The 22,903-nt window shown below is 41.9% G+C and overlaps 2 protein-coding genes across 4 annotated transcripts; one reads left to right on the top strand and one right to left on the bottom strand.

Annotated features, from left to right (window-relative positions):
* Nucleotides 1-900: 900 nt before the first annotated feature.
* LOC101949924 (uncharacterized) lies at nt 901-10,449 on the bottom strand. 2 transcript variants are annotated; one of them, XM_065591375.1, is made up of 4 exons: nt 10,375-10,449; nt 7,382-7,954; nt 6,023-6,184; nt 901-1,957 (listed from the first exon to the last, which is right to left on the bottom strand). In XM_065591375.1, the coding sequence occupies exons 2-4, from the start codon at nt 7,908-7,910 to the stop codon at nt 1,734-1,736; spliced, it is 915 nt and encodes a 304-aa protein (XP_065447447.1). In that variant the 5' UTR covers nt 7,911-7,954; nt 10,375-10,449; the 3' UTR covers nt 901-1,733. The 2 variants fall into 2 exon arrangements, with proteins under 2 accessions (XP_065447447.1, XP_008169894.2); XM_008171672.4 differs by lacking the exon at nt 10,375-10,449 and adding an exon at nt 8,950-9,149.
* On the top strand, nt 1,955-21,788 carry TSHB (thyroid stimulating hormone subunit beta). Of its 2 annotated transcripts, XM_065591376.1 has the most exons (4): nt 1,955-2,583; nt 7,041-7,191; nt 20,493-20,655; nt 21,480-21,788. In XM_065591376.1, exons 3-4 carry the CDS (start codon nt 20,494-20,496, stop codon nt 21,720-21,722), a joined length of 405 nt encoding a protein of 134 aa, XP_065447448.1. In that variant the 5' UTR covers nt 1,955-2,583; nt 7,041-7,191; nt 20,493; the 3' UTR covers nt 21,723-21,788. The 2 variants fall into 2 exon arrangements, with proteins under 2 accessions (XP_065447448.1, XP_005294991.1); XM_005294934.5 differs by lacking the exons at nt 1,955-2,583; nt 7,041-7,191 and adding an exon at nt 14,018-19,622.
* Nucleotides 21,789-22,903: the final 1,115 nt, after the last annotated feature.

Genomic DNA, 22,903 nt, shown 5'->3' with positions numbered 1-22,903 from the left:
ACTGTTCCAGTGCATAAAGCTAAAGCAGATAAACATTTAACAGAAGGGGATTTAAAAGATGTACAGTATCTTCAGAATGTTGTGACTGGAAGGTAGGGAGTGTCCCAGTTTCTGAGTAGTTCATTTGCAGGCAGGTTTTTTTTTTTTTTACAGGAACGTAGTGACTTGACACACAGAATATTGTGTTCTATTCTAATTTTTTTCAGTATGTATATTTTTAACAGATATATTAGAAGGCAATGCACAGACCCTCTTATAACACAGACAGCAGCTGTTTCCTAGAGACTAATCTCTCTAAATACTGTAAAACTCTCTGTTTTAACCTTTGCCAAATACATTAATTAATTTTGTAGAGCCATGTATGTGGGCTGTGACTCAAAATGAACTATTCCCCTGCAATCAGTTAGTTTGTTGACAGTCAAAACCACCTATGGATATGGGTATTAGTATTGATACATCTGTAGTTGCTTTGCAACAAAAAATTAATTCCCCCCCCCTTAAATATAAAATGTGAAATCCTGGCCCCATTAATTTTGCCATTGACTTTAATGCGGCCCAGATTTCACCCAGGGCTCCAAGTATCTGCTATTAATTACCATTTCATTTCAAAACAGACAATTGATAGTTTGGAGTGCTGCCATTTTTGATCTATTCAAAGGTACCTACATTCAGAGACCATTCTAAAATGTGAACCTTAATTACTCACTGAGCTTGCTAGGGAACTAAGAATAATGGTCGGCCTGTCTCTTTTATGACCCAGTTATAAATCCATGCATTTAATAATTTTGCAGCAGTAAGATTTAAAATCCATGTTTAACCTTTACTAATCATTTTATCAGGTTTCAGAGTAGCAGCCGTGTTAGTCTGTATCCGCAAAAAGAACAGGAGTACAGGTGGCACCTTAGAGACTAACAAATTTATTAGAGCATAAGCTTTCGTGGGCTACAGCCCACTTCTTCGGATGCATAGAATGGAACATATATTGAGGAGATATATATACACACATACAGAGAGCATGAACAGGTGGGAGTTGTTTTACCAACTCTGAGAGGCCAATTAAGTAAGTGAAAAAAAACTTTTGAAGTGATAATCAAGCTACCCCAGTACAGACAGTTTGATAAGAAGTGTGAGATAGATTCAATGTTTGTAATGGCTCAGCCATTCCCAGTCCTTATTCAATCCTAAATTGATTGTATCTAGTTTGCATATCAATTCCAGCTCAGCAGTCTCTCGTTTTGAAGTTTTTCTGTTGTAAGATAGCCACCCGCAGGTCTGTCATTGAATGACCAGACAGGTTAAAGTGTTCTCCCACTGGTTTTTGAGTATTATGATTCCTGATGTCAGATTTGTGTCAATTCTTTTGCGTAGAGACTGTCCGGTTTGGCCAATGTACATGGCAGAGGGGCATTGCTGGCACATGATGGCATATGATGGCACATTGGTAGATGTGCAGGTGAATGAGCCCCTGATGGTATGGCTGATGTGATTAGGTCCTATGATGATGTCACTTGAATAGATATGTGGACAGAGTTGGCATCGGGCTTTGTTACAGGATAGGTTCCTGGGTCAGTATTTTTGTTCAGTGATGTGTGGTTGCTGGTAAGTATTTGCTTTAGGTTGAGGAGTTGTCTGTAAGCGAGGACAGGTCTGTCTCCCAAGATCTGTGAGAGTGAGGGATCATCTTATCCTGAAAGGTGCTCTATACTACTATCATTATTACTACATTATAAGTGTTATGGTGGTGACTGAAATCTATCAAAGGCTGGGGAAAGTCCTTTATAATTTTCCCCAGATAAAATTTCAAGTCTGAACTTCCCAGGTCTGGCGCCAAATGGTAAGTATTCAGCTTGAAGCTCATCATTGTCCAGTACAGTCATATTGGGGTTATAAACCCTTGGTGCATCATATAGTCCTCCTGATATCATCAGTGTGTCATCTGGAGTAGTGTATATGTCATCTGTAAAATATTGAAAGCATTATTAAACATTATTAAAGTACTATGGGGAGAAATGTAGCATAGTCAAGCAAATCACAAGGTCTAAAATCTTCACTGGGCAAAGATGTTGTCACGTTGTACTACTGTTTTGTGTATCTGTGGATTGACTGTATATGTTAAAGTAAAAATGGAAATATAAACAAGCATCACTGTTCCAGGCACTAATCCAAATCGCATAGGAGGCAAATGAAAAATAGCAAATGAAAAATTAGCAAATCTACTACTTTATAATCTATGTTTTGGTTTGTACATTCTTCAAGTAGTAAAGTGGTAGAAATTATCTGTTTCTAACAAATTGTGAAGCTGATCAGAGTATTAATAAAATAACCTTAAATAAAAGAATAGAAGTACCAGAAAACACTGAAAAAATGCCAGGTTGTTTTGGGTGAGTGGCATTGAAAACGAGGGGGGGGGGTATGATAAATGTAGAAGTACTTTGACAAATCTTCACATGTTTTAACAGGGAATATTTTCTCAGTCAAGACCTGAGTGAGAGACCACCCAGATGTGTCATTTTAATACAGAATTTTATTAAATCCTTAATTGTCAGCCAGTTGCTCTTTCAATAGTCCATGAAAGATGTTATAGTAAGTACAAAAAATATTACTATTATTACATGGGAATATGGTTTATTTGTATCCATTTAGTCAGGAAAATAGAATATTTTTAGAAGTTATAATTTATAATATTGAAGCATTTAACTATTGAAGCATTGATGCATTTACCTGTGCATTTTTTATTTAAGTTTTTAGACTAAATTCTGCTTGGTTATCCCAGATCCATGTTATGTGTCCAGTCCCATTCAAGTCAAGAAAATTGTGTTATTCTACCATTATCTGCAAGAAGTATAAGCTGCACAAGCATATCTCTAGCTGTCATTTTCTCAATGCTTGTATGTATTAGCTATACAAAGAACTATTTGGATGATTCTCTGTCAATGGCTTTTTAATTCAAATTTATATTAGTGATTCTGTTGACTTCAATTTATTAGGCATATTTGTGATTCACCTCCTTTAACTCAGCTAATTTATACCTGAAGTACATACACATCATACATTTGTTATATTACATTTTATTTTGTGAACTTAATCCACCTAACCAGTTCTCGGGAGGATATAGCCTTTCAGAACCTGATCTCTAAAGCATCTCACCAATTAGAGATAGGCACAGTTTGAAAACTATAACCTCATTGTACCTGCAGATACTAAATAATTACTTGTTTTCAGTAAGTGACCCTAATTACCAATGAAAAATTCTGATAAAATGAATTATCAAATTTATTATCCAAAAATAAGTTGCTGGTGTTGAAAGTGTAGTCTCATTTGCATTTGTCACCACTGCTATTGTCAGTAGAAGACAAAACAATGATACAAAACAAGGACTAGAGATAAAAAGAGCACTGAGAGGGAAATCTTTCGTAATTGTTCTGGGGACTTTCTCACTAATGCGTCCCTATTGTAAGCTAAACAAATAAATATATTGGAAGATTTCCAGATTTATTTGTAGGATAGTGTGCCCGTACAAAGGATTCTTTGGCTTGTTACAATGTCATCAGCCGCTCTGAAAATTCTTTCTAATTATACACTGTGGCAAGATTAACAAGCAGATTTTTGCCAAAACAGTCACTGGCTGTCTTTTCAGTTACCACTTCATTTAAAGTTATGGAACTATAAAACTTCCATTAATGAAATATGCTCCAGTGGATGTAAGCCAAGATTCTGTAACAAAAAGCCCCTCGTACCCATATACTTTCTTGCTTTCATAAATGGCAAATATTATTTGCTGCTGTTCCTACTGCTATGGAAGCACTGGTGCTAATGTTGACACTGGGTGAGGTGTGCATGTCATGCATTCTCTGGCCTTGTCTTTACTGCTGAAAAAGTTGTTTTACCTTGGGGTAACTAATAGGGTGACCAGACATCCCAATTTTATCGGGACTGTCCCGATATTTCCTTGTTTGTCCCGCGTCCCGACCAATGTTAGGTCAGGACACTGGACAAACAAGCAAATACTCCGGAGCCCAGAAGTGCTTGCACCCCCCCCCCGCCCGACTCCGCCCCCCTCTTTCCCCCATTGGTTCCCTCCCCCAATCCCCGCTTCTTCCCCAGGCTCGCCATTCCTCCTCCCTCCAGCGCTTGTGGAGGGAGGCCTGGGAGACGCTGGGGAAGCGCGGGGCCAGGGTGAATGAGAGTCTGGCCTGGCCCCAACCGCAGGCAGGACTCAGTCGGGCGGCAGGGAGAGTAGGGGGGCGGCCTGCGGGACCTGAGCGGGACGGGGGGTCTGGGGCCTGCTGCCCCCACTCCGGGGCTGCCCGCGGGACTGCACCAGCTGGGCAGCCAGCTCAGATGCGACTGGCCAGGGGCTGGGCACGCGCAGCGTGCGTGCTGCTGGGTCCCCGCAGCAGGCCCAGGCTCGGGGGGTTCGGGCCTGGGCACCAGAGCCGCAGCCGCCAAGCTTAGCCATTGGCTGCTTCCTCCCCCCACGGCAGTGGGAGCTGCAGCAGAGGCTGCTCCCGAGTCCCGCTGCCCAGGGGGGGAGAACAGCCGCCGCCTGGCCCCGTGGGCCGCCCCCCTACTCTCCCTAATGCCCTACTGAGTCCTGCCTGCACTCGGGGCAAGGCCGGACTCTCACTCACCCCGGCCCCGCGCTTCCCCTGTGTCTCCCGGGCCTCCCTCCGGCGCTTGTGGAGGAAGGGTGTGTGTGTTTGTTTGTTTTTTTGCCCTGCTCCCTCCTGCCACGCCCCCCCCCCCCACATCCTGATATTTGACTTGGGTGATCTGGTCACCCTAGTAACTAAAGCTATCTTGATATAAACACAGTAAAAATGGGGCACTTTGGTTTTACTGCAAGGTAAACTAGGTGAGGTCAATGCCAGATTGGGGTATAATGCTAACCTCTCTAGTTTATCTTGCAGTAAAACTAAAGTGCTCATTTTTTATTGTTTCTCTAGTCTGAATTTGACTAGCTGTTTTAAGCATCTAAAGATGCAGATACTTGCCTAATGGTGTTTTTTTTTTAAAGCGCCTAGGCAGGTTAGATGTGTAAATACCTTTGAAAATCTGGCCCTACGTGTTTAAGGATTTTTCATTGTTGCTGTTTCATTTAACATAATTAATTTCATTTAAACATAATACACACACACAAATAAATATTAAGTATAATAATATACATTCTGGGTGAAATTCCAGTTTCAAAACCCACCTGCCTAATAGTCCACAACAGTTGTAATTGGAAAAGATGGTAAGTTCTCACTTCCTGCCCAAAAGTCACATCTTCAGCAGGTGTAAATTGGTGTATTTCCACTGAAATAATTGGAATGATACTGCTTTACAACCACTGAAGATCTGGCACTTAGACCATTGTGTAGCATTACTTTACCCAGTGGTTCTCAACCCGTGGCCCACGGGCTGCTTGCAGCCCAGTCAGCACACAGCTGCAGCCCGTGTGACACCCTCAGGGCTATACAGGTAGTATATATATCAGGGGTCAGCAGCCTTTCAGAAGTGGTGTGCCGAGTCTTCATTTATTCACTCTAATTTAAGGTTTCGCGTGCCAGTCATACATTTTAACATTTTTAGAAGGTCTCTTTCTATAAATCTATAATATATAATTAAACTATTGTTGTATGTAAAGTAAATAAGGTTTTTAAAATGTTTAAGAAGCTTCATTTAAAATGAAATTAAAATGCAGAGCCTGCCGGACCGGTGGCCGGGACCCAGGCAGTGTGAGTGCCACTGAAAATCAGCTCACGTGCCACCTTTGGCATGCATGCCATAGGTTGCCTACCCCCGATATATATTGTGTGGATGCAGTCCACATAAGACATAGAGAGCTGCAAATGTGGCCCACAGTGGTAAATAGGTTGAGAACCACTGCTTTACACAGTTAAAAAGTTACCACCTTCTTCCTCAGGGGTTGCTGCATTTCATTACTGGGGGAAGTGGTTGTCTTGAATAAACAATTTGTAATGTGCACATGTAGAATGCATGTTTGTTATATGATACAGCTTATTAAAAATATGCCAACCTGTTTCAGAAGAGGTGTCATATAGTGGGTGATGGGAATACTGAGCTCTTCTCTTCCTGTACTTATCAAGACTGCATATGACAATTGCTAGAACAGCAAATGTGAGGATGCTGCTGAAAATAATGATCAGAATGGCCTCTGAATTCGTTAGATGAATTCCTCCTGTTTCAATAAAATAATGTAGAAAGTTGTTCTTATTTCACAGCTACAAAAACAACAAATCTCAATCTTTAGGTTTCAATATGGCAATACAGAAGGTTTTCATGTGCTAAGTATTAAAGAGACAGATTCAAATTCTAACCTCTCCCTTAAAAAACCTCCCTAAAATAGACTTGAATTGCCTTAACCTCCAAGTTGCCATGGGACAACCCAACAGCAACGCACCCAAGATGCTATGTTTATTCAAATGAGTCTTGTAGTAAAGTCTGGTTATTTTATTATTATTGTGGTGAATTTTCAAAGTAAATGTTTCAGTTTGGGTTTGACCCTTCCAGGTTTACTGTAAATATATAAAAGCAAATCAAAGATATAGCACATGGTCAAAATTTATAAAATCAGGGTACCTAAAGTTAGTCAACTAAATCCATACTTAGGTGCCTAAATTAAATTGACCTGATTTTCACAGCGGCTGAGGACCTGCGGCTTGCATTGAAGGCAATAGGAATTGTGGGTGGTGAGCCCTCTAAAAATCAGGTCATTTTGACGAAAGGGCCTAAATAAGGATATAGTTATCTAACGTTAAACCACCACACTTTAAAATGTTGGCTTACGTGATTATTTGTCTTTGTTATGTTGCTAGCATAGATCCCCAATACCTGTTCCATCAACCTGTGTCTACTTTTCAGGAGGCATGGGTGGCCCTCTTTCTCATACTCCTTGACACCTTGGCTCAGTATGTCTCTTTGTTTCTGTTCTTTCCTGTCTCTGTTTTCCACCTTCTCATCTTGAATTTTTTCTTTTCTGTGTAATTTTCAATCTTTGGTTTTCCACTAAATTTTTTTTCCCCTTCCCCTCCCAGGAAGACTCCTTCTCCTCAAGTCCTCCAATCAACAGAAGTCACATACTTTTGAGTGTCCAATGGTAGCTCTTGCAGCTGAGCTGAGTTCATGGGAACAGAGAAGAGAAACTTGAGCTGATGGTCTGTTCCCAGGACCTGAGGCCCTGACCACGTAAGCTGGGAGGGAATGTTGGTGCCCAGAAAGCAGCTAACGCTGGATACTTGTTGACACATTCATTGTGTGTACATGATGAACCCCAATGCCTGATGCAATTGCTTCTTTCCAACAACTGGGTGCATACAGTGAACTAGTCTGACACCACAGGTTAGGAAATGCTGCCATAGAATCTAATGACACCTACCTGAAGCGTGTGTTATAGAAACTGAATCCAAAGCTTTGCTAGTATTTAGTTGTGTGGCTGTAGAAGACTGAGCTGTTGGTTTCAATGTGATTGCAGACATTCTGGGATTAGAATCTTTATCAGTTGCTCGATTAAAGGTTGAAACTGTAGGTGATGTCACAACAGTGTTGAATCTAATAGTAATATCTGAAGGGCTGCTAGTGTCTGTGTTGAGGGGATGTAGAGTGCTTCGTGCAAAATGTGACAAAGTTGTTAAAGCCAATGAACTAGTTATCTTTGCTGTCATGGCAATTGTATTCCCACTGGAACTTATATTCTGCACTGTGGTTGTATTAACTGCTTCTTTATCTGAAATGGTGGTCATTACAGTACTTCTAGATATGGTTGTATTTCCAGATTCATTGGATGCTGCTTCTGTTTGCATGTCTTCATTCACGGGGGGAGTCTGATCTGAAGCCTGAACAGAAAACATCACTACTGTATGACAAATCAAAAGGAGCTTGACACACACACGTTGTGTTCCATCCATTATGGCTTCTCACTCTTCCTGCTCAGCTGAAGATTTACCCTTCTCTGTGCAAATATACAAACAAACAAAGCCATGAAGATAAGCAAAATAGATTAACTTAGTATCAGTGGGCTAGTTCCTGCAGGAGTTTTGGGTGATGACTGTGACAGTAGCTGGGCTTTATTACTTGGGATTTGAGGGCTTGCTTGTCTACGCAGGGACACTCAGGAAAGTAAAGATGAATTAAGTTAGTAAAGTTAAAATTAATTAAGGTGTGAAGTTAAAGCAAATATTCTGCAATATTCACTTAAAATTAACTGTTTCTGCAAATTTTCTTGTCAGTAATATTCACGGTTACCACTGAACTTATTTTCTAGATTTGCAGAAAACAAGGGTGGGCGGGGTGAGGGGGGGGAGAAGGGAGGGGAGGGTTGAAGGAAAACAAAGTTGAAGGAAATTTTGTTACAAGTGTGAACGAATATTAATGCAAAATTGTTTGCAATACTCAGCTAGTTTCTGTGTTTACCATGGGTTCCTGTTAAAATATTTAACTGTCAATCACTGTAGTTTCTATTATTATCACCTACAAGCCTTTTTTTAAGCATGGAAAATTGGAACATTACCTATTATTGCAAAATTATTAGCTTGCTTTTATTGCTTTAGCCCAGAATGCCAGTATTTTGGGATTTAGATATCAGGGTTTTTTTTGTTTGTTTATTTGTTAAACAATAGAATAAACTAGAGTTGATAGAGTACCTACACAACACTACACACTGTAAGTCAAACCAGCAAGTTGTCTTAATAACTGCAAAGAAACCCCAAATTTACAAACTCCAAGTGAAATATCAAACACTTTTGGAACTTAAAACTAAAGTGCAAACCAAGCATGTCCAAGTACTTCCGGGTGACTCGTAGCTGTGAGCCGACATTAATGACGCAGTTACATTCCACACACTTTGTATTCTCTGCCTTAGTGTTCAAAATAAGTGGAAATTTTAAATGCCATACGTAAATATCAAATCAGAACAAATTTTATCAAAATAATACTTTCGGAACTCACCTAGCCTATGAAACACGGTGGCACTTGTACCTGCAGGTAGTTCTGAGTAACAGATACACTGTCTTAGCATGTTCCTGTTTATTCAGACTCTGGAATACACTCCGTGGAGGGCAGGGTGAAACACTGAGGTGTCTCTATGGTAACCAATGGAGTTGCAGTGGAGTTTCGAGATTAGTCAGGGATAACTGCACTAGGGTTGGGTTCACCTGTCTATGAATCTATCCAGGTCACATTACAGGGAGGTGTGTGTGTCACGCTAGCAGTTACCAATAACTTAATTTCACAATAGTTTTAAAAAGCAGCTTTTGCAGACCTAGAGACAATTTTAGACTCTTGTAAAGAATATATGTAGCAATCCCTTCAAATGTTTTCCCTCAGAAGTGGTGTAGGTGTTTAAATCTTCTTGCTAATAGCAATACCATTCTCTGATCAGAAGCAGTGAGTTTTAGAAAACCTATCCGACATGCATGATAATTACAGTAAAGGACAAATTAAACCCAGAACAAAGATAATACTCAATGCAACTTCTAAATACAAAAGGACTAAAAAAAATTAAGGTACAGGAAATAAATGAAAGTAATAAAACAAGACCCAGGAAAAATGAAGCTCCATTATCACTAGACTCCAGTGGCTCTTTCCTTCTTGTGGGTGTCGGTATTATACCCAATTCTTGACTGCCCATTTCTTCAGCTAAAGCAGATTTCTCGGCTTTCTCTTTGTCTCTAATTGCCTGTGTTTTTGGAGTCGCATTTCTTGGAGATCAACAGTAAAAATTCAGAATTGGGGAAGGATGTGAATTTGATGATCTGCAATGTCTTTTCCATCTTTCACGCCTATGTTACTCCGAAGAAGGTGCAGAGATGAAAATCCAGATTCTCATTTACACTAAGATCACTTTATATCATTGATAGCACAAAGGGGCTTTAAGATGGGAATAAATTATAGTTAGTATAAAAGAAAATGATTCTCAGAATCTTTAGGTGAGCTGGTGCTTGTAGGTTGGAAGTAAAAAGCAAATCTGACTGCATGTTCTCTTATTTAATGTGACACATTGGGGTACATGGAAAGATAATAGGCTAAGTTCTGCTCTCACTGATCCTGAAGCCAAAGGAACAACTCTGGGTTTAGGACAGTGTCAGTGGTAGTAGGTTTTTGCCCAGTGTGAGTGTCCTGTTTTCAAGGCCAGGTTTCTTCTCTTTATCCATCTCATATGCTAGCTCTCTGGGAGAAACACAAGTTTATCACAGAGCATGAAGCCTTTTGGGGGGCAGGTTTCATCCATATATCTACCTTGGATTCGGGCACTAAATCAGCCCTTTTCATTCTGAAAAACCCTCCTGCAAAAAGGCCACTGCTCTTGGCTCATTCTCTCAGAGTAGCGCTATTTATATCTTGGATGCGAAAGAAAAGGAAAAATGAACTTACCAGTAGAATCCCCTTCCTGATTTAAGAGAACATCCCTTACCTGTGCTAGAATAAAGTACTAAATATCCTCAAGCCTATTAACTGACTGAACATAATAATTGTTTTGGCAACACTCACAGGTAGGTAAATCATTAACATGCCATTGTGCGTTCATAGTACAAGTGGGAAAGAGGACCTTTCGTTTTCCCAGGTAGTTCAGGTCAAACTGCGGCACCTGAAAAGCAGTGGGTAAAAAAATCATATTTGGATAGATAAAGGGCTGACATACAGCTCTACCCCGATATAACGTTACTCAATATAACACGAATTCGGATATAACACGGCAAAGCAGTGCTCAGGGGAGGGGAGGGGCTGCGCACTCCGGTTGATCAAAGCAAGTTCTATATAATGTGGTTTCACCTATAACACAGTAAGATTTTTTGGCTCCCAAGGACAGCGTTATATCGAGGTAGAGATGTACTACAAAATGACTGTCAAATTTTCACTGTCACCGTGTCATTTGACAACTTACATATCAGATTGTAATTAAAACTTGTGAACAGCAGTCCAGTTGAAATAAACACATGAAATCCAGAATGGCGAAAGCAGAAAATATTTTGCCATGTTTGTTAACAACTACATTTAGCAAGGCAGGTTGAAGATAAGTTTGGAAAGTTACTTAATTTATAATAAAACCCAATTTGAATAAAAGTTGGTATTTTTATTTTACAGAGACAGTAATATAAGTTTCCTACCATTGTATTAATTTTTAGACAGAGTTTTTCAAATAAATGTTGGTATTTGCATTTCAGTTCAGAATAGTTTATGGGGCATAGATAACCTAAAAATGGAGCATACCTAAATTGTCACAGAGGGAAATGCATAGAGTGCTTCCAAAGCTCTAAGACACCCACTTTCCATTGTTCAACAGCTTGTTTTTTAGTTTGTTAAAAGGCAACAAAATTAAAGGGAAATTTGTTTACACATTGTGCTACTAATTTGTAGAACTTAATGCCACAATATGTCATTGAAACCAAGATCTTAGCAGCATAAAAAAGGATTAGACATTTATATGGCTACAGAGCACATCCACAGTTGCATTACATGGGTTAAGAACAACCATACCGGGTCAGACCAATGGTCCATCCAGCCCAGTATCCTGTCTTCTTACAGTGGCCAATGCCAGGTACTTCAAAGGGAATGAACAGAACAGGTAATCGTCAAGTGATCCATCCTGTATCGCACATTCCCAGCTTCTGGCAAACAGAAGTTAGGGACACTTCAGAGCATGATTTTGCATCCTCGCCCATCTTGGCTAATGGCCATTGATGGACTTAACCTCCATGACGTTCTTTTTTGAACCCTGTTCTAGTCTTGGCCTTCACAACATCCTCTGGCAAAGAGTTCCACAGGTTGACTGTGCATTAGATATACTTCCTTTTGACTTACTAATGTGGATTAGGAAGAAACTTCACGTATGGGCAGGTTTCTCCCTAATTACCCGCTAAGTGGTTTCTTGCACATTCCTCTGTAACATTTGGTGTTGGTCACTGTCAGAGATGGGACTGGACTATATGGACCCCAGTCTGATCCAGTCTGGAAATTCTTGTGTTTTCTAATCCATTGAAACATGTAATTGCCCTTTTTTAACCGATATTATTCTATTCCCTTTGTAAGGAATCAGCATAAATAATAAGGCTGAGTAGTGTGAGTATGAGATACTGACTAGACAGAGAGTGTGTGCAGACAGAGAGTTGGAAATTAACGGAAGTATCACTCAGGGACATCACAGATTAACATTTCTACAATAAAGAAATGTTGTAATCTTAGGAATCAAGAAGCCTCTCTGAGGGGAATTTTGCTCTTTTTCACATTGTGATGGGATGTATGCCCCCCACAGTTAGTGAAATGGTTAACGTGGGTCTGCAAGGCTAATCAATCCATGTTGTTGCAACTGAAGGGTGGGCCAGCCCCAATTACAGATGAGTCCCAACTTCAGAATGAGTTAGGTGGTTAATATAAAGAGAGGAAGCACAGACTAGAAGGAGGCTTCAGGGATAAATTCTGCAGTGTTTCTTTGCAAGATTCCCAGTTGTATCTCAAGGCAAGACAGCAGATAGAAGGGTAAGAGGCAATCCTGGCTTCCAATACCTGTATCTGCCTCTGATTTCTAGTTCTGAAGGAGAGATGAACATTCATTAGTACTTCCAGCTTGTCCTTCAGAAAGGGGTGTAGTGTCCTCTCCTTCCCAAATACATGTGCACACAAAATACCCAAAGATAGGACACATTCCACTGAAGTTCAATGGCTTTTATGAAAAGAGGGGGTCAAACTGCAAGTACCTTGAGATTGGTGCATAAGAGCAATAGAACTTCACAGGCTCAGCCTTCTCTCTGGACAGATTAATGTGCAGCAAGAATGTTTTATTGATAGCAGATCTAAATACATACTAAAATTACAGTTGTGATCAGTGATGAAAAGTTGGGTAGACAAGGCTAAAACCTCAGTTCCAGTCATTCTGGCTGCACACTGTGCTGTTCTGTATAAACAACAATAATTAAGCGGATTATGTTGTATTTTCAATATCTAAATGGAGATAGTTATCATATGCTATGCAACGAAGAGAGAGTATTAGTGTTGAAATCCTTGGTTGGTAAGGAAATACTGCAGCTAATCCTGGAAGCGGAGGAGCAGAACTGTGATCTGTGAATCTTTGATTACAAAAGATTAGAGCTAGAAGGAAACATTAGAAGAGATTACTCTGAGAGCCTGCGATGGACAAATGGACTTTGAAAATTCATCAGCCACAAACATTTTAAATGTGAAAGCTAATGTGTCTGTCTCTTTGCTAGGATCTTATTTCCCTTTGTCACTGGAGCTCTGCATTGGGATGGTACTGGCAACGATTCCCCCACCATAACTGTGATCCTGTTCCTGACATTTTTCTTCTGCTCAACCACCTAAACTATCCCAATACTTTGGGATCTAACTGCCTTGTTGCTAAATGTTGGCTTTGTCTCCAATTCCAGTATTATCTGCAAACATGGATATTTTTTTAATTTAGGGTTACCATATTTAACAAATTAAAAAAGAGGACCCTCCACGGGGCCCGGGCCCTGCCCATTTCCCACCCCCAGCCCCGCCCCAATTCCGCCCCTTCCCCGCCCTAACTCTGCTCCCTCCCACTCCCAGCCACGTGAAAAGGGCTGCCCGAGCACTACCGGCTTCACGGTTTGCCGGGCAGCCCCCAGACCCTGCGCCCCCGGCCGGCGCTTCCCCAGCGCAGCTGGAGCCCGGGAGGGGAAGCGCCCAGCCGGGGGCGCAGGGTCTGGAGGCTGCCCGGCAAACCGTGAAGCCAGTAGCGCTTGGGCTTCGGGCAGCCCCTATGCCTCCGGACCCTGCACCCCCGGTCGGGCACTTCCCCTCCCAGGCTCCGGCGGCGCAGGGTCTGGAGGCATAGGGGCTGCCCGAAGCTCATAGCGCTCGGGCAGCTCGGCTCTTAAACAGAGCCGAAGAGTCAGGGGAGGAGCAGAGCCGCCGCGGGAGGGGAAGTCCCCGGCCGGCATTTTCCCGGACATGTTCGGCTTTTTGGCAGTTCCCCCCGGACGGGGGTTTGATTGCCGAAAAGCCGGACATGTCCGGGGAAAACCGGATGTATGGTAACCCTATTTAATTCCAAAACCCAGAATCTTACCTATAATAGTAAGAACAGATTTACTCACACTGATTTTGGGCTAGCCCACTCATAACACCTACAAAGTTTTCTGTCATTGCTTCCTTTTGTTAAGCTAGCTTTCCATGTGTCTCCTTCCTCCCACTTGATATTCTCTTTCCCGACTCTATCTTGACATTAGGCATTGGTCTCTGTTGTAGATCCTTGTCAAATGATTCAGTGAATGCCAATGTATGTATAGAATGTCTCTGGCCTACCAGAATCTCTCTGACAATCCTGCATACGAAACCAAATATTTTTATCCCTTATTTGGTTCCTTCCATTGTGATCACCCATAACATTTCTTGTGTAGCAGCAGCACAGAGGCTTTCACTTCATGAAAGTGTAGATTACTGATGTCAGAGAACTACTTGTTTTGGTTAGCAGAAAGGCTAGAGATAAATAATTCACAGTGTGACTGACTGTCACTGAATGCAGCTGAGAGCTCGAGGGCTGCAGTGGCACATTGAGAATCTGTATAACTGAGCAGGCACCAGGTCAACAGTGGGTCAGGAGGCGAAATGGATCTACAGGAGTCTTAAGAGTAAACTCTGGACTCTACTGGACTATTCAGGGAGATGCTTGCAAAAGCAGCCTTGTGAACTTATGGAAATGCTCTTAGACCAGCAGGAATCAGAGAGGCAGTCAGCCAGGGACCTAGCTGCAGTGAGAGGAGCCCCAAGTTTAGAGAGAGGCCCAGGGTGAAAGGGAACTACACAGTCCAGTGCACAAGGGAAGGCTGCACACCATCAGTTTAATGGCTCGTGTAAGTCACTGGAGAAAACAGCAGACTTATATCCTGTCGGATGAGGCCTCAGGTACTTCAATGGTACAGGCAGAGGATTGAGCCCAATGGTAGCAAGGGTGAAAAAGTCACTAGTCGGGACATTGAGTTGCAATGAACAAATGTACCACAGAAATACCACCAGGCACAGTGATGAATTATGCTCCACTGCTCTTCATACACCATGGCCGGCTCTGTGCAATGGCGTCCTGTAGCACTGAATTTATTCATGGAGTTCAAGGTCATCTAGTTTGTCCTGTATAACACAGGGCAAAGAATTTCACCAAATTATCCCTGTATGGAGACCAATAACGTGTTTGACATCCATTCTTGATACAAAGACATCAAGAGATGAAGAATCCACCACTTTCCTTGGTAGTTTGTTCCAATGGTTAATCATTCTCCCCTTTAAAAATGTATGCCTATTTTTAATTTGAATTGTTCTGGCTTTAGCTTTGAGCCATCAAATCACCTCCATACTCCTACTCATTGCTCCCATTTCTACATCCAAGGGTCACGTTAGACTTTTTTGCCACAGTGTCAAACTGAGAGCTTAGGTTGCATTGTTTGCCCACTGTCTCCTTTTCAGAGTCATTGCTTTCCAGGAACAGTCCCCCATTCTGTAGGAGACATTTGCTCCTAGATTTCTGACCTTGCATCTGGCTATATTAAAACACATTTGTTTGAAAGGGACCAACTTTCCAAATGATCCAGATATTGCTGTATGACTGCCCTGTCTTCATCGTTATTTGCCATTCCACCAATTTTTGTGTAATCTGCAAATTTTATCAGTAATGGTTCTTTTTACTTTTACTTCCAGATCATTGATGAAACTGTTGAAAGCAGTAGCCTTAGAACAAATCCATTTGTAACCTCTCTAGAAACACCCTCCATTTGATGGCGATACTCAACTGACAACTGTTGTTAGTGTTGCTAGTGCTGCTGTTCTTGGAGCATCTGTGTATTCTGCACCAGCGTAGACTGTTGATTCAGCACACCTCAATGTTACTCCTAAAGAACGCCTGTAGGCTCAGTTCAATGGCGAAGGCTCAGCAAAGGTTTATTGTCAACAAAGCACGGTATCAGAGCCCCACATACCAAGCTGCAGGTTCACTAATGCATTTTCTGCACTTTATTACTTCCAATTTAAATTGATTGCTACTTGATTTCCCTTTTTCCATTTGTTTATATATTTCTAATTGCTGCCTTTATTTCCCCTCTTAACCAAGATGGGCTTTTAACCCAAGTTTTCCTCTTTTGTGATTGTAGAATTGTGGCTCTTTTGGACATGTAATGAACTCTTCTTAAGCAACTACCAATTTTCATTCATATTTTTGTGTCTAAAGGTTTTCTCCCAGTCAGTTTCACTCATAATATTCTTCAGCTTTGGAAAATTATCCCTTTTGAAGTACTTAGCATATACCTTTCTGGTTGGGTCTGTCCTCTTATTGCTCATACTAAATGTAAACAGCATGTAATATGGTGAGGGCACATTCATTCCTTATCCTTAAGGGTTCCTTATGTCAGGACCAGCAGATACAAGCACAACCCCAACAGCCTGGGGTCCTATATGTAAAGGACGTTGAGATCTGTGGGTAAAAGGCACTAGTTGCTCCCCAACTGCACCCTTTGCAGGTATGCTGTGAAGGTGACAGGTGTCAGATGCCAGTGTTTTGACTTGTGCAGGACTGGAAGAGGGACTCTAGATAGGACAGGTGTCTATGAAGTTTCTGCATCTCACTGGATTTTATCTCCCCCTTACCACATTTTGGAGGAAATATGTTTTCTCTTGCATTGACCTTTTCTATTTCTGGATCTCAGTAGAAACTCCAGTGTCCTTGTGCATGCTTATAAATATTAGATTTTCTCAGGCAGGAACTTATTCCCTGAGACTAAAGTTTTATGCATGTACACTCACATGTATAAAATATATGTACCCACACAAACAGTATATGTAGTTACATTTTAATTATATCAGGATAAGAAAGAGTTAAATAGTAATAGGAGCAAAATATTATAATTTTACTGCTGAGGCAGCATGGACAGATGTTACTGAGAGTACAATTAATACTACACTCATACCCTTAAGCCAGAAAGAGTCATACCTAATTCCTGGCAGGTTATATAAAGAAACCCATTATTAGAGACCCCTGGGAAATGAAGGGGGAGGAGTAAAAAGTGTTTTTTCTGACACTATGGTATAACTGAAGGACTACCCCAGGACAAAGAGACATGTGCTGCAGTCTGAAGTCATGGCAGTGAGGTAACCTAATGTGCCAGTGAGTGGAGTAGCTTGGCACTAGTCTGGGCTAACTGGATCCCTCCTGCCCAACTCACCATGTGCTCACCAAAGTCAAGTTAATCTTAATTGTATTGTATTTCTCATGTCCATGTAAATGGAGAACTGGGCTGTTGCTATGTGATATGTTATGGATCAGATTCATGAAAACTTAACGGCTGCTAGTGGTTACTGAGGATGTGTCTGGGATGCTAACAGTGGAGTAAGAACCAGCAAAGCACTAAGGACAAAATAAATGAGATGGGAAGGCAGGTTGGCTACTGATGAAGCAGGAGAGCGCAACAGCCCTACTATAAGTGAGAATGCACACGTCTCATCGAGGCCACGTCACGTGCAGCCACGCAACCCCCTTAGCCACCCAGACTGCTTCCCCAGGATCTGTCCAGTCTCCACTGGGACCTGAGCACTCCCATTTCTAGACATTCTTCAGACATAGTTATTCTGTATGGTGCTTCTAGCTATGCTGCATAGAGCTGTTTATAGAGACTTCATTCCCATTGGATATGACTAACTTCTGAGTCATTTATTGCCATCAATCTTTTGCAAAATAGGTTCAATGCCCAAATAATGTCTGTATCTACTTGTGTGGGTAGATTACAACTCCTCCTCCCATGTGAAATGGTGGAGTGACTGAGGGAATTTTTTCAAATTAACTACAGTTTGAATCTTATTAATTTTGGACTAGATTCACAAAAGGACTTAGGCATCTAACTGCCATTTTAGGCAACTATATTCCAGAATGAAGCCCTACCGGGATTCACAAACCCCATGATCTGCCACTGAAGCCAGTAGGTGTCACAACTTACTTGGCACCTAAATTTTTGCAGTAAGCATTCTCTATGTGCCTACATTTCTGCATGTGCACTGCAGCCCCACCCCAGGCCTCCGGATACCTAGGCCCCAGAATGATGCATGAGCTGGGGGAATATAGGCATTCCTCTGCCAAAGTTGCCTGTGGGGGTTGATCCATTAAGTGTGGTCATAGCTCATCTACTAAGTTGGACCGCTATAGGGGAGCTTATGTAAAATGGCTGGGTGGCAGAGAGGACCTCCCTTCTAACTTTCAGCTTGCTGGTTAGAGTACTCAACCTGGATGTTGTGAGATGTCCCCCCTCTACCTGAGAGGGAGAAGAGATTTGAACAGGGTTGTACTAGCATTCAGGTGAGTGCCTACACACAAGGCAAGGGGATATTCTGATGTGGGTCTCCATCAGTCTCTGCTGTTGAAGCTGTTCCATTGTGAATAAATAATTTTAAAAAGTCATTGGAACAGGGAGACTAAATCCTGGGTCTCCCAAGTAGCGCTCTAACCATCAGGATAGAGAGTCATTCTCATGCTTGAGATCTTTCTTGCTCTGGCCAAGTGACTCATTATTTATTTATAGTAGAACAGGTTCAACAGGACAGACGGAAGGAGCCCCCCCATATCAGAATATCCCATATATAGCAGGTGAGTGGGGCACTCACCTGAGAGATGGCAGATCCTTTCTCACCTCAGGTGAAGATAAGGCTTGAGCTGGAAATCTTTCATATCCCAGGTGAATACCCTAACCACTTGCTAAAAGTTATGAGGGAGCGTCTCCTTGCAAAAATGGTGTAGTCACCTAACCACAAGAGAGAGTTTGCAGCTGAAAATCCCAAGCAAAGCGAGGTGCTGAACTTCCTGAGTGGAGCAGAGCTTAGGACACCTCCCTCTTCTTGGAATCTCCCATTGGCTAATTGAGATGGAGAACTGCCTAGCATGCTAGCTTTTGCGAATCCCATTCTGGGATGCCTGTCTCTCCCCATTCATTGTACAGGGAGCCCCAGTGCCTGACTTAGACTTCATTAATCCCAGTGATTTTCTAGGCACCTGAAAGTTAGATGTGGTGATGCTGAGTGGCACCATGCCTAAGTTTCTTTGTGAATCTAGCCCTTTCTGTGCATGCTACTGCCTCTCTTTGTTATGTCTATCTGGTTTCTGGTCACACTGCAGCCAGTGGGAGCCAGAATTAAGTCCTTCTCCAAAATAAACAATTAGGGAAAAATAACCATCTGTAATTCCAATAGCAGCCCTAGTTCTAAGCATCCAGGCTGGCTATATGTCCATGGTAGTCTTTTTGTTGTGATGTTACTGTCCTGTGTAGTCACTAAACTCATCAATAAAATCTTTTTTAAAGCAACATTTGGTTTAAAAGTCTGAGAGGAAAATGAGTGTTAAAGTAATTAGATTTCCAGTCCCAGTTTCCATGTGAGGATATAATTGGAACATTTGTTCCAATTACATTTGCTTTATAGTTCAGTATGAATTTTCAATAGATAGGTTTGAGATAAGAAAGCAGCAATTCAAATGCAATTATATAAACAGTACGCTCAGCCTGGTATTAGCTTGGAGAGTATAAAGCACGGTGAGAGCTTGTGCTAGGTCACAGCCTCTCCAACTCCACAATGCAGACTCAGGCTCCTGTATTGAGGAAAGATTCAGCTGCCAACAGGTTGGTCTTTGCAAGTTCAGCATTGTTGCCGCTACTGGGTGTTGTAAACTGGACAACATAATGGCTTTGGCTGGAGAAACTAGACGCTGAGAGAATTCAGAGGGTGATGTCCATAAATTTGTAGACACTGTCAGTTCAACTTTGTACTTTGGAGGCTGTTGAGCAGACCTTGGAGCTAATAAGAGCTTCATTCTAGGGATCCCTCAGCATGTATGGGAAAGGTCAGCAGCTCTGGTAGATGGTTGATTGAGTTGAACTCTTTACTGATCTGTCATTTGTTGTCATTTACAAGAATGTTACTTAATTACTGGCAGTGTGCATATCTCGCCAGCTCCAGTCAGTGGGCCTCTAATTAAAACAGCCAATTGGAGTGTCAGAAATGTGATGATGTAGTCTGTCTACACAGCCATTTCTTTTCATTCTTTCACCATTTTATAGGACTCGCTTTCTTTAAAGCCAATGGGATTATTTTAGGTTTTGTGTTTGAACTCTAGAGCTCATTGTTTCTTTCATGTGTCACATTTCTTAGATCCTTTAGTAGGGAGGGTTGGGGAAACTTCCTGCTATTTTATTGTATTAGCATTTTAGGACTCATTAACAGAAAGCTCCATGTAATGGGATTTAATAGGAGGAAGTGAACATGAGATTTGCCTCATTGTTCCATGTTTTGGCACCCTGCCTCTGGCATCAGTCAGTACTATTTCAAATAAAGGACTGAGGGTAGTGGAACTTTGTCAGGTTCTTGTTAGATATAATTTCATTGTCTTTCCCTTTTGTGAATAATATAACTGGTTCCCCAGTGGCTTTTCAGAACATGGCAGAAGGTCAGATCTAATGCTTTCTCCTTTGATATTTTGTCTTTTCATCTAGCATGAGTCCCATCTTTCTGATGTCCCTTCTCTTTGGCCTGACTTTTGGGCAGGCAATGTCTTTTTGTGCGCCCACTGAGTATATCATCCACGTGGAGAAGAGAGAATGTGCCTACTGCCTGGCCATCAACACAACCATCTGTGCTGGATTCTGCATGACACGGGTACCAGGCACTATTCTGTTCTAGGCGGGTGCTTCTATTGTGCCCACTGCTGTGGTATGAACATCTGAGCTCACTCATTACTTCCTCTAGAAAATCAGCGGGACAAACCATTCATCTCTTACGTTATTTACAATAGATAGAAAATCACACACTTGCCACATTTGGCAAATCATTCAGACACAGAGGCGATGAGGGGAGGGAGGAGAAGCATTCTGATGGATCTGGTGCCTATAGCAAAAATGTTGTAGTAGAAGATTGGCGGCTGCTGCTCACGTTGCAATGGCTTCTTCTCCTATGAATTTGGGGGTTAGGAGGGAAAAGAGGTTCTTCTCCCACTTAATGAGGGACAGAATTTTTTTTAAATTACTAAGCGAATTGTTTCAGTAACTTCTGCCTCATCATGTGTGCAGCTGGTAAGTCAATGCACTGATCACAGTGATGGCAGCACAGTGTGGGGAGAGAGGTGTCTCTTACATAGGCAGGTCCCATGCTACCCTTAGAGCCAGCACCTAAAATTCCACCCTTAAACCAATAGGCAGTCAGTGCAGGTCACGGAGCTCTGGTGTCACTTGTGGGTTTACCTCTGAGCCAGGCAGCAGGTGCAGCATAATGTGGAAATCTTCATAGAGATGTGGAGACTATTCACATGCAGATTTTCAGTGAGGGATCTCAGTAGAACTACACTAGAAATGCAGCCATTAGTCTGCAGGGAAAGATAACTGCCTTCTGAACACAATCAGAATGACTCAGGGAGGTCTTGAGTCACTGGGTCACTTGTGTATCCTTCAGTAAAACAGAATAACATCTCTCTTTTTTTTTTGTAGGACAGCAATGGTAAGAAGTTGCTCCTCAAAAGTGCCCTGTCCCAGGATGTGTGCACGTATAAAGACCTGGTGTACAGAACAGTGGTACTCCCTGGCTGCCCACGACACATCGTCCCCTATTACTCTTACCCAGTGGCGACGAACTGCAAGTGTGGTAAATGTAACACTGATTACAGTGACTGCATTCATGAGACAGTCAGGACAGACTATTGCACTAAACCACAGAAGTCCTATAATGTGTGAGCTTATTACTGAATGAGGTAGAAATGTACCTTCTGCCCCACAGTTAGCTAGTGGCTATCTATAACTGAATCATGAATAAAATTGTATTTCACAACAGATCTGCAAGTTGGTCTGTAGCATTTTTTAATCTAAAGGAATCCTAGCAAATTTACTGTTGTATCACCTTGATAGGACAAAGCAACTGCAACACTGGAGGGCACTGGTGGAAGTGAAGGGAGACAAAAAGGATAAAAATAATTGGTGTGCAGGGAGGAGTTAGGCATTGCTAGGGGGATGCGCCCTGGCCTATTGGATGATGTTCTAAGATGTGGTGATGCTGCTGTGTCATCTCCAGGCTCAACACCTGATTGTGATTATTTATTTTTGATCTGTTCCATGCCCTTTCGTGCCTTCTAGACTGGGTCACTGCAGTGTGTTCATTTCCACTTTGCTCTCAGGTGCTGTCATCCATGTATACAGCTTAATACTGTCTGTCTGAGAGATGCCTCTCCCCATGTGTAATGTCCTTGGGTGCGCAAGCTCTATGTCCGTGGCTTTAAACATCTGGGGCTGGGAATTCCAGAATCAAGGACTTTGCATTGAAAAACCCCCTTCCCCACTTGACTGAAGGAGCCTGAGTTTGTTGAGCTTTATGGCTTATCTGTAATTTATGTTGAAGGGTAAAGGGAGTGGGGGCAAGTTGAACCCTCTGTTTGAGTTTTGTTTGTAAAGATTACATGAAATGTGGTTCGGACATAAAGGGCTTGGTCACTTTAAAAAAATAAATAAAATAGGTGGCACATGGTCCTCTCCCAATGTACATTAAGTGGAATTACACATGCCCTGCTCCTCAATTTGGAGTCTACACCCACTTTGTGCACAGTAAGTGGCAGCCTTCTTTTAGGTGCTGAGCAGGCATGGGTGAAGAGTCTGTGCCCACTCGTAGGGAAGTAAGAGTAGGTGAATGAATGAATTTTTGCCTCACTATGAACCCCTGCAGATGTGAAACTGCAACAGGTGGCTCAATGGTAAGCTATAAATAAAACAGACCAAACACGCCATGAAAGGGCTAGGTGGTTTCTAGCAGGTGGTTCACAGCAGGGGAAAAAAGCCGCAGAACCCACTTATGGAATTTTACATCCCTAGCATTCACACATCTATTTTATTATCAGAATTGGAGAAGTCAGAGATGGAAGAAGGCC

The sequence above is a fragment of the Chrysemys picta genome, chromosome 4 (genome assembly GCF_011386835.1).
Source record: "Chrysemys picta bellii isolate R12L10 chromosome 4, ASM1138683v2, whole genome shotgun sequence".
Classification (NCBI taxonomy): Eukaryota; Metazoa; Chordata; order Testudines; family Emydidae; genus Chrysemys; species Chrysemys picta.
The sequence above is the reverse complement of the archived record's forward strand: the minus strand, read 5'-3'. Positions and strand labels throughout refer to the sequence as shown.

Coding starts and splice junctions, on each gene's coding strand:
- LOC101949924 (XM_065591375.1), bottom strand. CDS start 7,910: ATGGATGGAACACAACGTGTGTGTGTCAAGCTCCTTTTGATTTGTCAT. Junction 6,185..7,381: donor TTCTATAACACACGCTTCAG/GTAGGTGTCATT, acceptor TTATTGAAACAG/GAGGAATTCATCTAACGAAT. Junction 1,958..6,022: donor TGACACCTCTTCTGAAACAG/GTTGGCATATTT, acceptor AATATTTTACAG/ATGACATATACACTACTCCA.
- TSHB (XM_005294934.5), top strand. CDS start 19,576: ATGCAGACTCAGGCTCCTGTATTGAGGAAAGATTCAGCTGCCAACAG. Junction 19,623..20,492: donor AAAGATTCAGCTGCCAACAG/GTTGGTCTTTGC, acceptor CTTTTCATCTAG/CATGAGTCCCATCTTTCTGA. Junction 20,656..21,479: donor CTGGATTCTGCATGACACGG/GTACCAGGCACT, acceptor TTTTTTTTGTAG/GACAGCAATGGTAAGAAGTT.